This window comes from Heterocephalus glaber, unplaced genomic scaffold (genome assembly GCF_053883595.1).
Source record: "Heterocephalus glaber isolate CG9 unplaced genomic scaffold, H.glaber_assembly_v1.0 deba00001687, whole genome shotgun sequence".
Classification (NCBI taxonomy): Eukaryota; Metazoa; Chordata; class Mammalia; order Rodentia; family Bathyergidae; genus Heterocephalus; species Heterocephalus glaber.
The window spans coordinates 12,026,150-12,046,085 of NW_028258412.1; the positions used below are offsets into that span (position 1 = coordinate 12,026,150).

Here is a 19,936-nt window from a genome sequence, read left to right on the forward strand (position 1 = left end):
AAGTGATATAATCAAATTGAATTTTGAAGGGGGCCAGTTTTTCAAAAACCTAAGATTCATAGCAATCAATGAGAAGGGGCTTAGTCTACCACAACCAACGAGACAGCAAGGCTCCTTTGTTTTAACCCTGTAATGACAGCAACTTAAAAAAATCCAACCAGGCATAGTGGTAATATAGATAATACAACCGGGGTGACAGGATCACTTCCTGCTATTCACCTGAACCTGGGCAATGCCCTAGGGCCAACACCCCAACCGTTGTCCTGAGTCCTCTACCTTAAGGTAGAGATGAAAAAAATAACAAAGACCACTGAGCCCACCCTGGAAAATTCTGAAATCTCAAACCAGCACACATGTGTGCCAGACCTGCTGGCGTGACATGCAGTAACCTTTCTTCACTTAGAGCTCACTGAATCTTCACACATATGGAGTGCATCTCATACATCCAATTATAACAGAGTGAATTATGGGAAAGTGATGCAGGAGATTAGGGTGTGATCGGCTGGCTGGACAAGTGGGCATGACATGTCAATCGCTGATAGCCAGGGCACACGCACAGAACAGCTTCCAAACCTTGCACCTGGTACCAATCAGAGAATGCTGTCTTTGATTCTTCTGGCACAAGATCAAGCAGGGGTTTTTTTTGTTTGTTTGTTTGTTTTTAATTTATATTTTAGATCAAGCAGGTTTTTGATAGGATGGTCTCAATCTGACATCAGCATGAGGGACATAAAAGACTATGGCTATTGGCCTCATGGCCTCTGCTCTCTCAGTGGCCCACTCTGCATTCTGCAGAATGTATTTCTTTTCATACTTTAATTGACCTGCACTCATTCTGCAGAGTATACTCCTTTCAAAGTGTACTCCTTTTCTTTACCTTTTAATAAATGTAGAACCTTGACACCTCATTCCCTGTCCAATTCTTTGTTCAGGACAAGAGCCTGGAAGGGACCCCTGGAAAGAACATAGCACCCCAGAATGCCAGTAACAAAAGGACATGTGCAACAGATACAACTGACATGACAGCACCCTGCCAATCACAATGGGAAGAACCCTAGGCCTGGCACAACATTTTAAATTCTTAAACCTAACGCCTTCAGAACTTGACCATTTCCTTCCACTGGCATGAGCCTCCTCATTGAGCATTAGGTTGCCTGTTTCAAACTTTGCTGCTTTTTTCTTTACCATCTCATGCTGTGTCCAATTCTTTGTTCATCATGCATGAGACATTAAGAACCTCATCATCCATGGTAACAGAGGGACATGCCTACAATGCTAGCTACTTGGAAGCTGAGGCAAGAGGATTATAAGTTTGTGACCAGCCTGGGAGCTTAGCAAGACCCTGGCTCAAAATGAAATAAAAAGGCTGGGACGGTTGGCTGGAAGTGTAGCTAAGTGGTTGAGCACTTGCCTAGCATGTGGGAGGCCCCTGATCAGCGATGGTGAACCTTTCAGAGACAAGTGCCCATACTCCAACCCAAAACCTACTTATTTATCGCAAAGTGCCCACACTGCTATTAAACCTGAACACTGAGGTTTTAGTTTAGAAAAAACAACTCATAGATGAACATCTTTGTCTTAAAAAGAAAAACAAATCACACGTGTGCCAAAGGTTTGTCACCACTGCTCCAGATTCAATCCCCAGTAGTGAAACAAGAAAAGGATAGACCAATCTACTTTTTGTTACTCATTTCTCAGCTTTTTTCTACCTATAAAGCCTACCTCCTCTGCTCAGTTTATCAGAATATCAATAAAAACATTTGTTTTTTTGTTTGGTACCAGGGATCGAACTCGGAACCTTGTGCTTGTGAGACAAGCAGTGGAACCACTGAGCTAAATCCCAGGGCCAAACATTTGTTTTTATAACGCAAAATTCCCCCCAATTCTAGGATCACTATAAAAACCAACTGCATCTTTATTTTATTTTTCTGTGGTGCTGGAGGTTGAATCCAGGACCTCCAGTATGCTAAGCAGGTGCTCTGCCACTGAGCTACACCTGTAGTCCTGTAATTAGATCTTTAAGGTAAATTTGTTGGCATTTAATTTTTTTTTTCTTCTGGTACTGGGGATTGAAACCCAGGTCCTTCCCATTAAGCTACATCGCCTGCTGTTGTTTTTCATTTTGAGATAGAGTCTCAGCAAATTGCTAGATTGTTCAGCCTGGGTTGCTCGAGCTTGCCATCCTCTTACCTTGGCCTCCCAGAGTGCTGGGATTCCAGGCGTGTGCCACCACACCCGTCTCATTTGGTCCTTTGACACTTATGAACATTTCCCCCTTGCAGCCCTTCAGTGGAGCCCAAACCGCCTGTAGTCGGGTGCTGCCTGGTTCCTGAATCTCTGCCTGCTCAAATAAACTAAGATTTCACCGTGCCGTGGTTATCTTTGGACAGTGCTTATCTCAGAAATCAAGCCCAGCATAAGACTGTGATGCCAGAAATGTCAGCTCATCACAACAAGACCATCCAGGATCCTTCAGAACATCTTGGAAACCAGGCCGATCGGGCGGAACCTGGCCTACAAGTGTGCACACAACTGCATGTCTATAGAGGGGCGGTGTTTGTACCCAGGAAAGGGAATGTGATACTCACTGCTGCAGATGTCCCCCGCCTGGAAGAGCTCAGTGGTGAGGAGAACTAAACCATAGTAAGAAAACGCATTGGAAAACCTGCAGGAGCAAGCAAAAGAGGCAGAGTAATGCTCAGACAAAGGCAAGACCCCTGCCCCTTCCCTGGGAAGGATCTGTGTTTGCAGCAGTGCAGCCCTGGCTTTGGACCACGCTGGGTCTTTGAGGGCTTCACTGAGTACCTTGAGCAGGAAAGTGGTGGGCACAAAGCTTGGGATGTGATAAAAGGAAGTGATTCTGTGTCTTGAAAGATCAAGATCAGGAGTCAGCCACAGTGGCACATGCCTATAATCTCAGCTCTTTGGCAGGAAGAGTGCAAGTTCAAGGTCAGCTTGGGCAATTTAGCAAAACACTGTCTCAAATTTTAAAATGGAAAACAAAGACTGACAATGTAGCTCAGTGTGAAAGCCCTGTGCTCAGTCTCCAGCACCCCTGCAAAAAGAGAAAAAGATCAGACTGGCTCTGTATCCCAGGGACAGAGCACAGGGCCAGCATGAGCAAGGCCCTGAGTTTAATCCCCTGGACCGCACACACAAGTCCAGATTGATAACGCATCCCAGAGACATCCCCCCCACCCCCGCTGTCTACCCAGCTGATAATAGGAGAAAACATTTACAGGGGTCAAAATTTGGAAGAAAACAGCCCTGAAGACACCTGTCAGGGCTTGTCTAATTTGGTGAACTTGAACAAGATTTTAGCATTTCAGAGTGGAATTGACATACAGATCACCGTAGGGGCAGAGGACAAACAAACTTGTGGGCCCTTAACCTGCTACTTCTTACAGCCATGATTTGTGTTGTCTCCTGAGGGAATCAAGGACTTGAAAGCCACTTTTGCTAAAACAAAACAACGAAGAAGAGAAAAACAACACAGTGATTCTTCATGTGGGCCTACAGATGCTCAATGGGTAACTAAAAGCAGAACTAAGCTTAATCTCACTTTGATTCTGTCTCTTAGATTACCTGAAAACTTTGGGTTACATCCTTGCTCAGCTCTACATATTAGACATGTTAATCACTTAAGAAGTGTCCAAGTAAAAGCTGCAAAATAAAATTGATTAGCCCTAAATTTACATAACCTACCCCCTCCCATCCTGACTGAGGACAACAAGTCAAGAGAACACAGGGACATTCAGTTGCCAGTGAGTGTCCAGAAGTCTCCAGTCTCTGCTCTAAACCTACAGCCACCTTGGATTCCAGCAGAGCCTCCACAAAACTGAGACTGTCCCAAAAGGAAGCAGCCATCTCACGGGGACTGGGTTAAGCGACAAGCCCTTCTCCAGAGCGTGGAGGTAATGGTTGACCAGACCTGGCCCACACAGCCCCTCTGTAAAACCTGGCCTCCTTCCTTTGTTAATGGGCCAGTCTGATCCTCTCCATCACAGCTGTGCGCCTCTGGCTCCTCAGGCTGATGTCCCTTATCTATTTTTTCTTACTTTCTAACTCTGCCTATTCTCATTGACACATCTCCAAGTGCTTGCCTGCAACGACTCATGAAGAATTACCCAGGCCCCCTTGAGGTTCTTATCTCCTCTTTAGGGAACCCTCTTTGGACCCCATCAATGGCAAGATGACTGTTTAATAATTCCTGACTGACCTTGGAAACTAGGATATTCAAATTTGGAGGACCAGAACATTCTCATCCAGTAGAAGAGTTATAATGAGACATCAAACTTTAGTTTCACTGGGTTACAGTTTGTACTGGCAAATTTTTATTTTATTTATTATTATTATTATTATTGTGTGGTACTAGAAATTGAACTCAGGGCCTTTGCACTGAGCTATATCTATAGCATGTGCCCTCACCTTTAAAACTTTTTTTCTTTTTTGGGACAGGGTCTCACTATATTGTTCAAGCTGCCCTTGAACTCACTATGTAGCCCAGGCTGGCCTTGAACTTGTGGTGATCCTGCCTCAGCCTCCCAAGTGCTGGGATTATAAGCCTGTGCCACCATGCCTAGCATACTCCCCTCTCCTTTTTTTTTGGTACCAGGGATTAAACTCTGGACCTTGCACTTTCGAGGCAGGCTGCGAAACCACTGAGCTAAATCCTCAGCCCCATACTTCCCCCACTCTTTTTGGTACTGGGGATTGAACTCTGGACCTTGTACTTGCAAGGCAAGCGAAGGAACCACTGAGCTAAATCCCCAGCCAATACTTCCCCTTTTTGAGACAGGAAGTCATTAAGTTGCTTAGGCTGGGCTTGAACTTGTGATCTTCCTGCTTCGCCTCCCAGAGCGCGAGCATTATAGGAGTGCACCACTGTGCCCAGTTTATACTAGCAAATTTAGTGACTTTGATGGTGTACTAATATTAGTCTCTCATTCACTGCTTCAGGATCCATACAGTGTGGACCCAGCCGAATTGCATAAGCTTGAAGCTAGGTGTTCCCAACTCTGTCCAAACCCCCTCCTAAGAATCCTGCAGGCTTCACATTTGTATTGGGCCCGAGCAGGTGTTTAATAAACGCTTGGTGAGTTGATTCAGCCCCTAGGAATGTGGGGGCAGAACTGGAGCTCAGTTCTATATATTATCAAAGCTTTTCTCTCTTCCCAGTAATCAACCACCTTGGGGAGACTCCCCTGCTAATTAGCACCTCTGCTCAAAGGTGAATAGGAAAATTAAGAACTGGTTAAAAAAGGAACACAAAGCTTAAAGCACAAAGCTTTGTACGTGGTTGCTGCTATGCACATGATTTGGTAGAAAGTGAATCGAAAGAATGGCTGAAATTTGATTTGCCGTGAAGTATAAGATGATTGCTCTCTCCATACACCTCCCCGCTGGTCCCCTCCTGTGGCTCTTGTTTAAGAAAAGTTGAACAGAGTCAGAACCAGAAGTTTCAAGAATGGCCGTGTTGACCCAATCCTGGTTCTCAAACTACAGGCCATGTGCCACCAGCAGTACCCAAAGCAGTATGGGCAGAGAGGAGGGTACTGACACAACATAAATATTAACTCTTATTGTAGAAAAAATTTCCTTTCAGTTTCTTTTGACTATATCTTAGTTTCATTTGTGTGCTGTTGAATCCTGAACACCTCCCTACTCTCCCAGTCTGTCTGTTAACTGCACAGCTCATTGCTTTGGAAGACCAGCCATCCACATAACTACCTTTATTCTATTTACAAGAGTAACTTCTATCTATGGCCTATAATCAAGGTGTTTTCCTTTAAAGTGGAGATATAGAATTTCTATTTATTTATTTATGGTTTGTTTTTGGGTTTTTTTGTGGTACCAGGGATTGAACTCAAGACCTTGCGCTTTTGAGGCAGGTGTGGTGCCACTAAGCTAAATCTCCAGCCCTGTTTGTTTGTTTTTAAAACAGGATCTCACTATGTAGTTCAGGCTGGCCTTGAACTCACTATGGAGCCCAGGTTGGCCTTGAACTCATGGCAATCCTCCTGCTTCCGCCTCTCAAGTGCTGGTATTACATGTATACACGACCACACCTGGCTATTATTTTTTGTATTTTAATATGAGTTCTTGCTATGTAGTCCAGCAGGTTTCAAATTTGAGATCTTCCTGCCTCAGCCTCCTATGTGATTACAGGCATGTATCATGGCATCCAGCCAAAATTTCCTTTTAAAAGATACTTATCTGAAAAAAAAATGAGTGGAGTTAAAGAACAATATTAAGAAATTAAGCTGGGCATAGTGGCTCATACCTGTGATCCCAGCACTCAGGAGGCTGGGGCAGGAGGATTGCCTGACATTGTGAGTTCAAGTTAGCCCGAACTACAAAGCAAGACCTTGTCTCAAAAAAACAAAAACAAAAAGAAATGAGTAGCACAGGTGATAATTGCATAAGTGATAACCTGGATAAAGCAGAAATCAGGAAGGTGATGCTCAAACTACCAAAATTTATAAATGATGCCTGAGATCAAAAGGTTTTCTGTGCATTGCTCCAAATGAAGGCCAAATAAAGTGGGGTCAAAGTGACCAGCACCCTCCTCTTACCATATAAACCACAGCAGCAGCGTTGTCCATCTGAAGTGGGGTGTGAAAAGGTCCCTCATTTTGCCTCGGTCTTCCTGTTTCAAGACAAGGACATGCTGGTTATTCCCTTCCGTCCAGACCTGTGGGACACTGGCTGGTGGCCCGAGATTGTTGCCTACACACTAGGGCTCTGAGAACCCAGGACTCAAATCCACAGAACTGAAGGGTCCACAGGATGCAGCCCCACCCCCACTCTCAGTGGCACCCGAGACCTGGGAAGCAGAACCCTCAGGCCTTGCCCCTCAAGACCTCCTGGGACCCAGCCACCCAGGAACTAGGAAACCAGCACAAGGAGTGTGGAACCACACACACGCGCGCGCACACACACACACACACGCGCGCGCCCTCCCCCAAGGCCAGATCAAGGTGACAACAATTAATGTACTAAAAAGCCAACTCACTACAGGCCAATTTGTTAACAGATTGATTTAGCTAAATGACCTATTTGCCAATTTTATGTAACAGCATTTATTAAGCATTTATCAGTATTAAGTGATTTAGCAAATCTGTGCTTTATGATGTTCTCCTAAAAATATATTCTACAACTGTGGTTATATTCTTCTTAGCTATAGTTAATGAACATATTTTTCCTAGCCATAGATTGAGAAATGCTTGCTATTTAAAAATGCTAAAGGTGCAAAAAAGATTATCGATTTGCTGGGCCTGGTGGGGCACACCTGTAGTTCCAGTACTCAAGAGACTGAGACAGGAAGATCGTCATGAGTTCAGTGCCAGCCTGGGCTGCATAGTGAATTCAAGGCCAACCTGAGCTACTTAGTAAGACCCTGTTTGAAAAAGAAGAATATACTCCATAGAGGTTTTAGTTTGTCTATGAATATTGTCTTCACGAATAAAAACATCTGTGTAACAGAGTTTTTTATTAGTACGGGTTTGTAGTACATAATGTTTACAATCCTGTGGAGAATTGATACATGTACATAATACATCTTAATTCCTTTTTTTGCCCCCTCCCCCCCATCTTTTTTTTTTTTTTTTTTGGTACTGGGGATCGAACTTGGGACCTTGTGCTTTCGAGGCAGGTGGTGGAACCACTGAGCTAAATCCCTGGCCCTTTCCAACCATCTTTTGATCCCTGTTATGGTTTATATCTGTTTTTGGTTTTGTTTTTTTGGTACCGGGGATTGAACTCGGGTCCTTGTGCTTGCGCAGCAGGTGGCAAAACCACTGAGCTAAATCCCCGGCCCTGTTATGGTTTATATCTGAATGACCCCCAGAGCCTCGTGCATGAGGTGAAAGTATCATAGGTACGTGATACTCATCCGTGGATTCGCCCCCCCACGAGTTTGTAGCTAAATGTGATGTTGGGAGAGGAAGCCTGGTTGGAGGTGGGTCACTGGGGCCACGGCCTCAAATCGTGTACCTCCTTGCTACTTTGTTGCTCTCTCTCTCTGCTTTGCTGATGGGCCCTAAATCCAGCCTCCTCTGCCAGCCCCTTTGCCCTGCTGCCCTGCCTTTGAGCCAGCTGACTATGGACTGTGAGCCAAATAAACCTCTTCTTTAATTTGTGGGTGTCAGAGAATCCCTTTCCCTTTTTTTTCTTTGTTTATGTTTGTGTAATATATTTTTGAATAAGAAGACAATATTCAAGCTGGGGATGTAGCTCAGAGATAGTGTTTGTCTAGTATTCTAGAGGCCCTGGGTTCCATCCCTAGCACCACCAAAAAGTTTTAAAAAATCATTAAATATGCTTATTAATTATATTGGAGAATATCTGCATTTATTGAATATATCTGAAAAAATTTATATTTGCTTAATTTTTTTTTTCTGGTATTGGGGATCGAACTCGGGTCCTTGCACTTGCGCAGCAGGTGGTGAAACCACTGAGCTAAATCCCCGGCCCTGCTTAATATATTTTGGAACAGACTCATTAATATATTTAGAAAGGAAAAAACTATATATATATATTTAGAAAGGGATTCAAATGAGGGTGTGGTGGCGCACACCTGTAATCCCAGCACTCGGGAGGCTGAGGCAGGAGGCTTGCTGCAAGTTCGAGGCCAGCCTGGGCTACATAGTGAGTTCAAGGCCAGTCTGAACTACAAAGGGAGACCCTGGGCCAGGGATTTAGCTCAGTGGTTTCGCCACCTGCTGCGCAAGCACAAGGACCCGAGTTTGATCCCCGGTACCAAAAAAAAGGTGACTGCTTTAAAGGGAGACCCTGACTCAAAAAACAAAACAAAACAAACAAAATATATAGATGAACAGATGTATTAATAAATACAAGAAAAATGTATTCCTATTTACAAAAGGAATAATTTTTAAAATATGGTTTTGGCAAATTGATACACTTAGCAAGTTTATTTGGGACAACTGGCTTTTGGAGAGTGGGTGTCTGTCTAGAAAGCCCTTCTCTTCTGGCTCGTCCACCTCCTTGGAGCCTGGCTGGATCACCAGAGCAGAAGTGACCTCTCTCACCACAGGCCTTGCTGGCCCTGGCTGCAGTGCCAATGGTTCTGCCCCTGCTAGTTTTCTTGCTGCCACCAGGGAATCATGATCCCCATCGAATACACCCAACCCATTCTGCGGGTGCCCCAGAACACACAGAAGCCAGGACACACAGTGACAGCCACAGGTGGAGCATCCACCTTGGGACATGTACCACTGCATGCTTCTCCACCCAAGCATCATCATACAGGGATGGGCTCCCCCCAAAGGGGGCCAGATGGGCCCCCCGCACCTCAGCTCTTTGGGATGTCCCCGTGGCTCCCAAAGTAGATTTAGGGTAGGTCTGGTGTCCTCTGTGTTGTCAGACCATGCCAAACACCTCCTCCCAAGCTGACAAAATTCCATTCACTTACTCTGTATAGAAACAAATATAATCTTATTTTCAAAGGTAATTTCTTTGTAGGGCCTGTGGTCTCATTAAGGATATTTGCCACATTTCTCCAATCTGCTTAGATAATTCTTTTTTTTTTTATACCAGGGATCAAACTTGGGACCTTGTGCTGGCAAGGCAGGTGGTGGCACCACTGAGCTAAATCCCTGGCCCTTGGATAATTCTTTTTTATTTGCATTTTTTATAGTACTAGGAATTGAACCAGGACCTTCACACTGAGCAGCACTCCCAGTCCTTTTTTATTTTTAATTTTGAGACAAGGTTTTGCTAAGTTGCCCTGGCTGGGCTTGAACTTGCAGTCCTCCTGCCTCAGCCTCTCGCAGTGCTGGGATGACCTGTGTGCCCCCCACACCTGACAGATGAGATGATTCTTGAAGGTAGAGTCTGCAGCCTTAAATCTGTATCCCTTATCACTTTGTGTGCAGTGTCCTTGCTGACAGGTGCTCGTGGCAGGTTCTCTGATGATCTTACCAGAGGAGTAGCATATGACCCTAGTTCTAGGGGTGTCACCCTCATCTGCCCTATTTATTTATATCTATCTAGCTCTTTAATTAATTATTTATTTATGCTAGGTATCAGACCCAGGCCTTTGCAAAGGCTAAACACGTACTCTCCCACCAAAGCCCTTCACCCTCTAATGTCCTTGTACTGCACAATTGCCTATCAATCATATTTGCTAATCAGGCTTCATCAATGCTGAAAGGCTGAACTAAACAGAAGCAGTTACAGGACCTGTCTGCAGCCTTAACATTCCTCTATCACTGGCTCAGTTTCCTGGGGAACCTTTAGAACTTGGCAGCTGAAAGAGAGAATGGAGCTGCTAAATTCCCCTTGCAGGCCCTGCCTACCATACCTCTGCAACCAGCCTGGGCAAGTGGAACTTTAAAAGTTATATTTTTTTTCCTTCAGAGACAAATGGCTTTCTTGAACTTTTGTAAGCTGAGGGCATAAACCACCCACCCCCACCTCTCCTCAGCCCAGAGGAATGGACAGACTATTCGGATGGTGGCACCTGGAGGTCAAATCCAGTGTCATTTCCTTAGGCAAGGGACAGAGAGGTAGAGGGTCCAGCAAGGGATGAAACAAGCCTGAACGTGTGTTCTGTCTCATTGTATTCCCTCCCCGCACTGTTCTCTGCTACAAAAGACCCTAACACACCTGCAACAGTGATTTGAGGCAAATGGGCCCCTCCATCTCCTCCGAGCTCCCTTTGAATAAATCTCTTTTTTCCTTTTTATCAAAATAAATGGGTTCCTTTGATCTGGTCAGTGGTGAACAAAGGGACTTAAGCCTGTGAATCTAAGTGGCCATTACACCCCCATCCACACCATGCAGCTACAAGTGAACATGTGTGCGTATACGTGCAATCCCCACCCTGGGGACAGATGCTCACTCCTGCGTGTCCCCATGCCATGCGCACATGCTCCACTGCACATACACAGACACACACGCCTCGGGCAGTAGGTGCTGGCACTGACCTGTCTGGAGATGATGAGCTTCCCAAGTGGCATGGGGGCTCCATTTTCCGTTGCTATCCTCTTTAAGGTGGCGATTGCCTTTTCCTGGTTCCCGGACAGCACGTCGTACCTCGCACTCTCCGGCAGCCACTGGGAGGACAGGAGAGCCAGGTAGGCTGGTTAGGGTGGAAGAGAGCACTCCATCCCAGCTAAACACTCTGGTTTCTGTGTGGGGTCTTCAAGGGTGGGAGCTCTGGAACCAGCAACCTGGCTTCACATCCGGGCCTTGCCACTAGTTATATGGTTGTGAGACCCTCCGCAAGGAATTGACCTCTTTGTTCCTTCATTTCCTAACCCATGAAATGGAGGTAATAGTAGAGCCTACCTCTTAGGGTTGCTGAGAGCATTAAGTGGGATAATTCAGGCAAAGTGCTTTGTGCAATGTCTGCCATGGGTCAATTTATTGTCATTGACATCTGCTATTATTATTTAGTGCGGCTTTCAGAATTTTGGGGAGGGTTGAATTAAATTGTGACCACTATTAAAAATGTCATCCCCAAGTCGCCAGAAACTCTACCTCACGTGTGCTCAGCATTGTCTGGCAAATTCAGTCAGAGAGAGAGAGAGAGAGAGAGAGAGAGAGGGAGATCAGAAAGAACTGTAAGCCTAATGGAGTCCCAACTCTAAATGACTAGATACATACATTTCTATAAAAGGGAGCAACAGTGGTCTATGAAACAGCAGGTATAGTGAGACTGGAAGTCAGGAGATCTTTCTCAAATTAGAGTTCTGCTGCTTATTTAGACCTGTCAAGCAGCCTCTCTGGGCCTCAGTTTTCTCATCAGTAATAGGTAGCAAAGATTGCTAATGTCCACCAAAGTTCAAGCTTCCCTTACCATAGTATAGAGTCATCCTTGGACATGGCTGCCCAGCAATGGACTACATTTCCCAGCTTCCCTTGCAGTTAGGTGAGATCATGTGACTTGCTCTCACCAATGGCATGTAATCAGACTATCCTGGGCCAACACATTTAAGTGTATGTACAGTCTGTACTTCCCTTCCCTGTTCTCTGCATGTAGAAGGTTCCAAAGCCCTGGAGAATGGCAAAGCCACAAGCTGGAAAAAAGCCCTGGGCCGAGAATCCCACTTGCCAATCAGAATGCTCATTCTCAACTATTGTTAGTGAGAAACAGACTCCTGTTGTATTAAGCTACTGAGTTTTGTGGGCTTTATTACAGGAACTGGTGTCATCCTAATACAGGGGTTCACCATAGTCCTACCTCTTATGGTTATAGGGAGGAATAAAAGTGAAAATGTGTGTGAAGAGCCTATTAAACTCAGTAATTATTAATTTCTATTGTAATTACCAGAAAGTATTCTAGTATCAACCATATGTAAGAAATATCCCTTTCCAGGCTTAATCAGGGGCCCCACTGGCTGTAGTGTTTCATGAGTGTGTCTTACACATGAAGTGATGAGCACATGGAATGATCTCTCTGGGGAGCATGGCTAATGCAGAGCTGAGATGGAGAGATCTTTTTTTTCCCCTCCAGGTACCAGGAATCACCTCAGGACCTTATACTGGAGAGGTAGGCACGGTGCCACTGAGCTAAATCCCTGGCCTGAGATCTTTTGAACTCCTGGATTCAGACATGCTTGAAGCCAGATATTTACTCCTCTGTCATGTATCTATCCCTGTTTTACTCAAGCCTGTTTGAATTAGGTTTTTGTCACTTGTAACTTAGGAGTCACAATACAGTCACTTTAAATGTAGATCTCGCAATGTTGGGGCCTCTGTAGCCCCCATCCCAGCCCTCTCCCTAGAGAACATCTCAGAAATATCTGTCCACAAGAACCCTAACATCCCACACTAGAGCTACCCGTTCTGTTGTCTCATTTCCTGATTTAAAAAACCCAAAACTTAAAAGGTGGTGTAGAGATTAAAATAATCTCTACCTATCAAAATACAGAGGAGAGTGGAGCGCCAGGTAGGAAAGCGGGTCCCTTAAAAGATACCTACGAAGCACAGAACAGCGAAGAGGAGAAGCGGGACAGCCGAGAGGATGAGCAGCCAGCGCCAGCCCAGGCTGGGCATCACGAACACGGCCAGGATGACCTCGAACACTGTCCCGATGGCCCAGAAGACCTGGAACAGGAGACCCAGGGTCAGAGTGGAGTAGTATGGTCCACACAGTGAGCAGTTGCGGGGTCACTGAGGACAAGGGTGTCAGTGTGGGTAAGGGGGTCTCTGGGGTCAGGAAGGTCCTAAGGGCCACCCTTTTCCTGAGGGCCACATGGCTGGGCTGGAGGAGCACTTCTGAGAGATTGTCTCCACTGTATAGTATTTGCATGGTGTCTGAGGGACCCACTGCCAGTGTCATATTTACAGGTGTCCTAGAGGCCTGTCAACACTGTATAATTTTTTTGTGGTACTAGAGATTGACCCCAGGGCCTTTGCACTGCATCATTCCATTTATTTATTTATTTATTTATTGGTATGGGGATCGAACTCGGGACCTTGCACTTTCGAGGCAGGCAGCAGAACCACTGAGCTAAATCCCCAGCCCTATTTATTTATTTTTTGAAAGAAGTTCTTGCTAAATCCTTACGTTGCCCAGGTGGGACTCAAACTTGTGATCCTCCTGCCTCAGCCTCCCAGCCTCAAACTGGGATTACAGGTGTGCACCACCTTGCTTGGGCATACTGTATAATATCTGCATGGTGCCTGTTTGGCAGCTCTGCTAAGGAGACTAATACCATCACTATTATGTGACATCAATATGTTAGTGGATATATTGAGCGATTTTGATTTGTTTTTTCCCCCAATTTTTTATTGTGGTAAAACACATAGTATAAAAGTTACCACTGTAACCATTTTTAAGTGTACAGTTTGGTGGCATTAAATACGTTTTTTTTGTTTTTGGGTTTTTTTTGGTACCGGGGATTGAACTCAGGTCCTTGAGCTTGCGAGGCAGGCAGTGGAACCACTGAGCTAAATCCCCGGCCCATAAATACATTTAAAATATTGTGCAATGGCTACCACCACCCGTCACCAGAACTCTTTTCATCTTACAAAACAATAACTCTATTCATTAAACAATAGCTCATCTCCTCCCACTCCTGGCCATTCCTATTCTACTTTCTGTCATTATGAATATTGAGTATTCTAACTACCCCTCATGTAAGTGTAATCATATAATAGTTGTCTCTTTGTGTCTGGATCACTTAGCATAATCTTAAATAATGTCCTCATCCAAGTTGTAGCTTGTGTCAGAATTTCCTTCCTTTTTAAGGCCAAGTAATATTCCACTGCACGGATGAACCACATTATTGCTTATCCATGCATCCCTCTTGGCACCTGGGTTGTTTTCTCATCTTAGCTATTTGCACAATGTCTCTGTGCACAGGACGACACATGTGAACACACTAGGTTTTGTCTGATGACATCCATCTCCCTTTCTTTTTTTTTTTTTTTTTTTTTTTGGTACCAGGGATTGAACTTGGGTCCTTGCGCTTGCGCAGCAGGCAGCGAAACCACTGAGCTAAATCCCCGGCCCCCATCTCCCTTTCTTAATAATGCCCCAGTACCCCTCTTTCCTATGGAGCTACCTTCTCTTTGTCTCTCCAACCCACTCTCTAGCCCTTTCTACCTTTTCTACTCCCATGAACTCCCTGTACTCTGGCTTCTCACTGGGTGCAAACAACAGGGAGTCTCAAAGGAGATGAGAGGGAAGGAAGGAGGAGAGATTTGGGGCATTTGTTCCCCTGGCTGTCCCCCACAGGGTGCTCTTGGGCTGGCTGTGTCCCTCAGGAATTCACTTCTCTCCAGCAGCCTTCATCACACAACTCTCTGGGATGCTGATCACTCAGTCCCTTTTCAGGTCTGGAAAGGAAATACCCCTGCAGGGTCTATAAAAATAGTGCCTTTGTTCAGCCCCCCTCAAACGAGGCTAATTTGAGTATGCCATTTCCTGCTGGGACCTTCATTCTACAACTATTTTCCATTTCAAACCAGCTTCTCCCATAAATTCTGGAGCCTCAGAGCTTCCTAAATCCCTCTTTGCTTATAGGAACCATGCTCCTTTTCTGTCGCTGACAATAAAAATGGACAATAGTCAAAATGTCATTGGTCATTAGTCTTACATCCCCAGCTGGGCCAGGAATTAACTCTAATTGCTGGATTATGGGAAGCTGTAAGGGGTCTTAGGAGAGAAGAGGATGTTATATGATGAGGCACAGTCAAGGTTTAGGATCAGCTGGCACAGATGCACTTTAATATTTAAACCAACTGATTCATGCATAACAGTATGGACAGGCTGACTGTCCCCTTCCCTGGACAGAAGTGGATGCTGTCGAGATGGCTGGCTTGGGCTCTGGGATCAATGTGATCAGTGTTCTCCATGCAGTCACAGTGCCTAAAGAGGTCTAAGTGACTGCACAGTCAAGGCTGTGGACTTCAGTGACCAGCAGAGGCAAACGAACAATTCTGTCACTGCAAGGAGGGGCCCACTGGGCCCACTGGGTAGCTGCAGGGAGGGTCTATAGGACAGCAAGAGATCTCTCAGATCACGGCTGCAAAATGGGTCACAGGTCCCCAGCAGATGGAGCGTTCAGAGGGACTGACTGGACCACAAAAGCTTCAAGGCAGGGCTGGGGATTTAGCTCAGTGGTTCCACTGCCTGCCTTACAAGCTAAGGACCTGGGTTCAATCCCCGGTACCAGAAAAAAGCTTCAAGGCAGCCCATAGGCCATGGAAGTGAACAAGAGGGGAGATCTTTGTCTCACAAGATCTGGGCCATTCTGGGGAAAAACAGGAACAGAGGGGATGTTATTGTGGGGGGTAGGAGTTTGGTCCATTCCAGGTACATCAGTGAACTCCAACTTTCAGATAAAAGCCATTTCTGGTTGAAGGAAGTTCCACCTGCCTGCTACCAATTGGGGGGGTGGGGGTACCGGGGATCCAACTCAGGACCTTGCACTTATGAGGCAGGCACGGTGCCACTGAGCTAAATCCCTGGCCCTGCTACCATTTTTTAAAGGGACAATTGATTAGATTTTCTTGTCAGTTGAAGAATTTTTCCATATTGCAAAACAGTCAGGTCTGAATTTACATAACTGATCCATTTTAGTCTTTGTGAATTGAGTCTGTTATTTTTTTCTTCAACTCCCTTTTCCTTGTCCTGGCTCAGGACATCTGGGAGCTGCATGCCAGAGTCAACATTCTCTAGAGACCCAGCCACCCTTCTCCTTACCTCAATCAGCAAAATACATTTGGCTCTGGCTTTCATGGGAAGAAACTCGGCATACAGTGTCACCCTGGGCAAACAAAGAGACAGGGGGTGAAGGTCAGGACTGGATGGGAAGACGGCTACAGGTTCCTGAATTTCTCTGACAACATTCCTACCAGAGTGATTGCTGGATTGCTTGCATCAGGATTTCCTGGGATGATGGCTAAATATACAGATCCTTGATCTTTAGAAACAAACTGTCAGGGATGGGGCCCTGACACGTGCTTTTTTTATTTTTGGTGTTGGGGATCGAACTCGGGACCGTGTACTTGTGAGGCAGGAGGTGGAAGCACTGAGCTATCTCCCTGGCCCAACACCTGCATTTTTTTTGTTGTTTGTTTTGGTACCGGGGATCGAACTCGGGTCCTTGCGCTTGCGCAGCAGGCAGAGAAACCACTGAGCTAAATCCCTGGCCCTATTTTTTTTTTTTTTTTTTTTTTGGTACTGGGGATCGAACTCAGGTCCTTGTGCTTGCAAGGCAGGCGACAGAACCACTGAGCTAAATCCCCAGCCCTTAACACCTGCATTTTTAACTAACTCTCCCAGTTAGTCTCAAAGTTCATAACTGCTTTTATTGAGCACTATCTCCAGCCAGTGAGTAGAGGGGGAAATAGAGTCCTGGCCTATGGGCAGCTCCTATCTAAAACAGTTCCCTTCCCCTCATGTTCTTAAATAGGCTTAAAGAGTACAGGCCTCTTTTTCTTCGGGATGTCCTCATCCTGGGTCTTTGGATATTTGGCCCTGTTTTCTGGGCAGGAACATCACAGAGATGATGCTTAGGTCTTCCGAGAGCATCACATCAAGGGCAAGTGATGTCATCCTGTCCCCTTACTGGGGACAATAATCTTCAGTGCTGGTCAAGTTGGTGTCTGACAGATTTTTCCACCCTAAATTATGATTTCTTTTCCATTTGTGTTTAATAAGTACTCTGTGGGGAACTATTCAGAGAAAATACCAATATCTGGTTCCCTGTGGAACTGCTACCCATCAGCTTTAGCCATTGGCTATTTCTGCCTAAATGAACTACCACTATGATGGTAACAAATGGTATTTGAAATTTTCTGGGGCTGTGAATGTAGCTCAGTGGCAGAGCACTTGTCTAGCAAGTGTGAGGCCTTGAATTTAATCCCTAGACCACAATACTGCTAAAAAGAAGGTAGGTGCCTCCCTCTAATTCTAGCACTTGGGAGGCTGAGGCAGGAGGATCTGAATTTGAGGGCAGCCTGGGCTACATAGTGAGTTCAAGGCCGGCCTGAACTACATAGTGAGACCCTGTCTAAAAAAAAATCAATCAATCAATTTCTGTCATTCAGTTTACATTTATTACTTAACAGCCTATGGTAAGGAAGAGGTTTCCCTCCTCGCCCTTGCCCATTTATTGATCCATTTAATCAGTATGGATTTGTAGATTCCTATTTTGTGCAGTGAGCTGTGACCCATTAGGATTTTGATTCTCAGACTGCCCCCAATCTGGCCAGTGCCTCCTGTTGTCTTTCTGCCATGTCCCCATATCCTTGAGCTTTTCCTGCCTGCCCTGCCACAACAGGATGTCCGGCTAATCTCTTGGCTTCTTCCCCAACCCTGGAGTCAGTCACTTTTCATTCCCTCTGGTGGAGGATGGTACTTAGAAACCACAGTCAGAGTGTCCCGTGTGCTCATCACTCATGGAGTGACACCACCCTTAGACACTCTCGGTGGACACAGCTGGGAAAGAGCTAGCTGTCTATCCAGTATCTGGTTACATAGTTACCCGTCTGTCATCTATTTGTCTACCTGTCCTCTAGCTAGCTATCATTTATCTATCATCTACCTACTCTATCTCTCTTTCTCTCCTTTTTTTTTCTTTCTTTTGTAGACAAGGTCTAAGTTGCTAAATTGCCCAGCAGACTGGGGTCAAACTTGGAATCCTCCTGCCTCAGCCTCCCAGAGTGCTGGGATTACAGGCATGCACCACGACTCCTGGCTTTTCTCTTTCCTTGCACATGTCATATTATCTATATTTATTTCCTTTTTTAAATTGTTTATTGGTACATTTTAGGTGTACAATACAGTTACATTCATTATTGGGATCTTGTACCTTTACATGAGTATCTTGGTTCTTATTTTTTCCCTATTTCCCTGCCCTCCCTTCTCTCCTCACCACCCTTCCCTATTTACAATGACTTTGTTTCCATTTTTTCCTTTTCTCATATTTTTCTTTTCCCTTCTTTCCTTTCCCCTTCCCCTCCCACTTCCCCTACTCCTTTAGACCTTTTCTTCCTATTTCACATTATCAATTATTCATTTTGATCCTTATTTACACTTTTAGTTTTTCACATCAGAGAAACTATTCAGTATTTACATGTGTCCTATTTATTTCACTTAAGAATATCGCCTCATGTGCATCCATTAGCTATAAATGTCTCTAGTTTCTCTTTCTTTATGGCTGAGTAGTACTCCATTTTGTTAAAAAACCACGTCTTCTTGATCCAGTCTCCAGTTGACAGGCACAGGAGTTACTATCCACAATTCATCAGTCAAAGTGAATGGTAGAACTAGGCTTAATGATGCACTGCAAAATAGGCCACAAAGTTGGACAGCACAGTCGGCAACAATTTCCAGCTAACCAGGGACAAATCTTTCCCTTGACCCCACTCTTGAGCTCTGGTGTGATCAGGGTGAGACCAGACTTTGCCTGAAGCCATGTTCTTGCAGAATTGTTTCCCTTTATCTTTCTTGCTTTTTTCCCTCTTTTACAGGTTCCTCCCACAGAAAGTTTCTTGTACTAGAATCTCTGCCTCAGGCCCTGTCTGTTCTGTGAACTCGCCCTACGACACCTGTCACTGCAGAGCATCTCACTTGTTCAGAGCTGGCCTTGCCCGTGCCACTGAGAGTCAGACAGGGCTGGGCTGTTGCCAGTTAGAAGTCTCTCCCGGGTTCTGATCAAAGGCACCTCTGTCCAGAGTGCATAGAGTTCTCCGGAGCCTTGGAGGCAAGGTTAGGAGTTTTGGAGATCAGACAGATTCTTTAGAGAACAGGAGGAAGAAAAAGCAAATGCGCTGGAATCTCACCTCACAGTGTAGGCGTTTCAGTATACTCCACTTTTCTGAATGCGTTCATCTCAATTTCTCCATCTTTCTCTGAACCCCTAGCTAAGCTCATATTCAAGAATTATGAACCTGTTATTTGTTTTGTAAATAAATTTCTTCTCTCTGTCTGTCTCTCTCTCTTGCTGGGGACTGAACCCTCAAACATACTAGAAATGTGCTTTACCACTGAGCTACAACTCCAGCCCTTCCATGCCTATTTATAAGCCTCTTGTGTGGATATATTCCATCACATGAATGACCATCGTTTCCTTAATAACAGCCACCTTTGGGTGAGAATCTACTGTGTGCCTAACACTGATCCAGATGTTTTACATGGATTATTCAGTAAACAGTGAAACTGAATGGGGTAGGTAATTACAATTCCCACCTCGCGTGTCCATGTGTGTGTGTGTTCTGAATATCTTTAATCCACATTTCCACATCTGTGTCTAAGTCAAGGAAATTGTTAATTGATCAGGACAGTACATCTATTAAGTTAGGAAGTAGGAGAGTTAACATTTTTAACCCAGTTCTGTCTTCACTATGTACCCTACCAATCATTCCCCTATTTGCATGGTTTCACAGTTATAAACAATTCCTTAAACACCTTTATGCCGAAATATTATTTTAAAAATATGGTTTGTATAGGATA

The 19,936-nt window shown here is 45.0% G+C and overlaps 1 protein-coding gene across 1 annotated transcript in view; it reads right to left on the reverse strand.

Moving 5' to 3' along the window:
• The window catches only part of Svop (SV2 related protein), a 78,063-nt gene that overhangs the window by 13,057 nt on the left and 45,070 nt on the right, over positions 1-19,936 (reverse strand). Inside the window, exons 7-11 of the mRNA XM_004843631.4 lie at positions 16,181-16,244; positions 12,949-13,074; positions 10,950-11,078; positions 6,576-6,649; positions 2,589-2,665 (exon numbers count right to left, since the gene is read on the reverse strand). Of these exons, the coding sequence (XP_004843688.2) occupies positions 2,589-2,665; positions 6,576-6,649; positions 10,950-11,078; positions 12,949-13,074; positions 16,181-16,244 (470 nt within the window). The remainder of the gene's footprint in view (positions 1-2,588; positions 2,666-6,575; positions 6,650-10,949; positions 11,079-12,948; positions 13,075-16,180; positions 16,245-19,936) is intronic.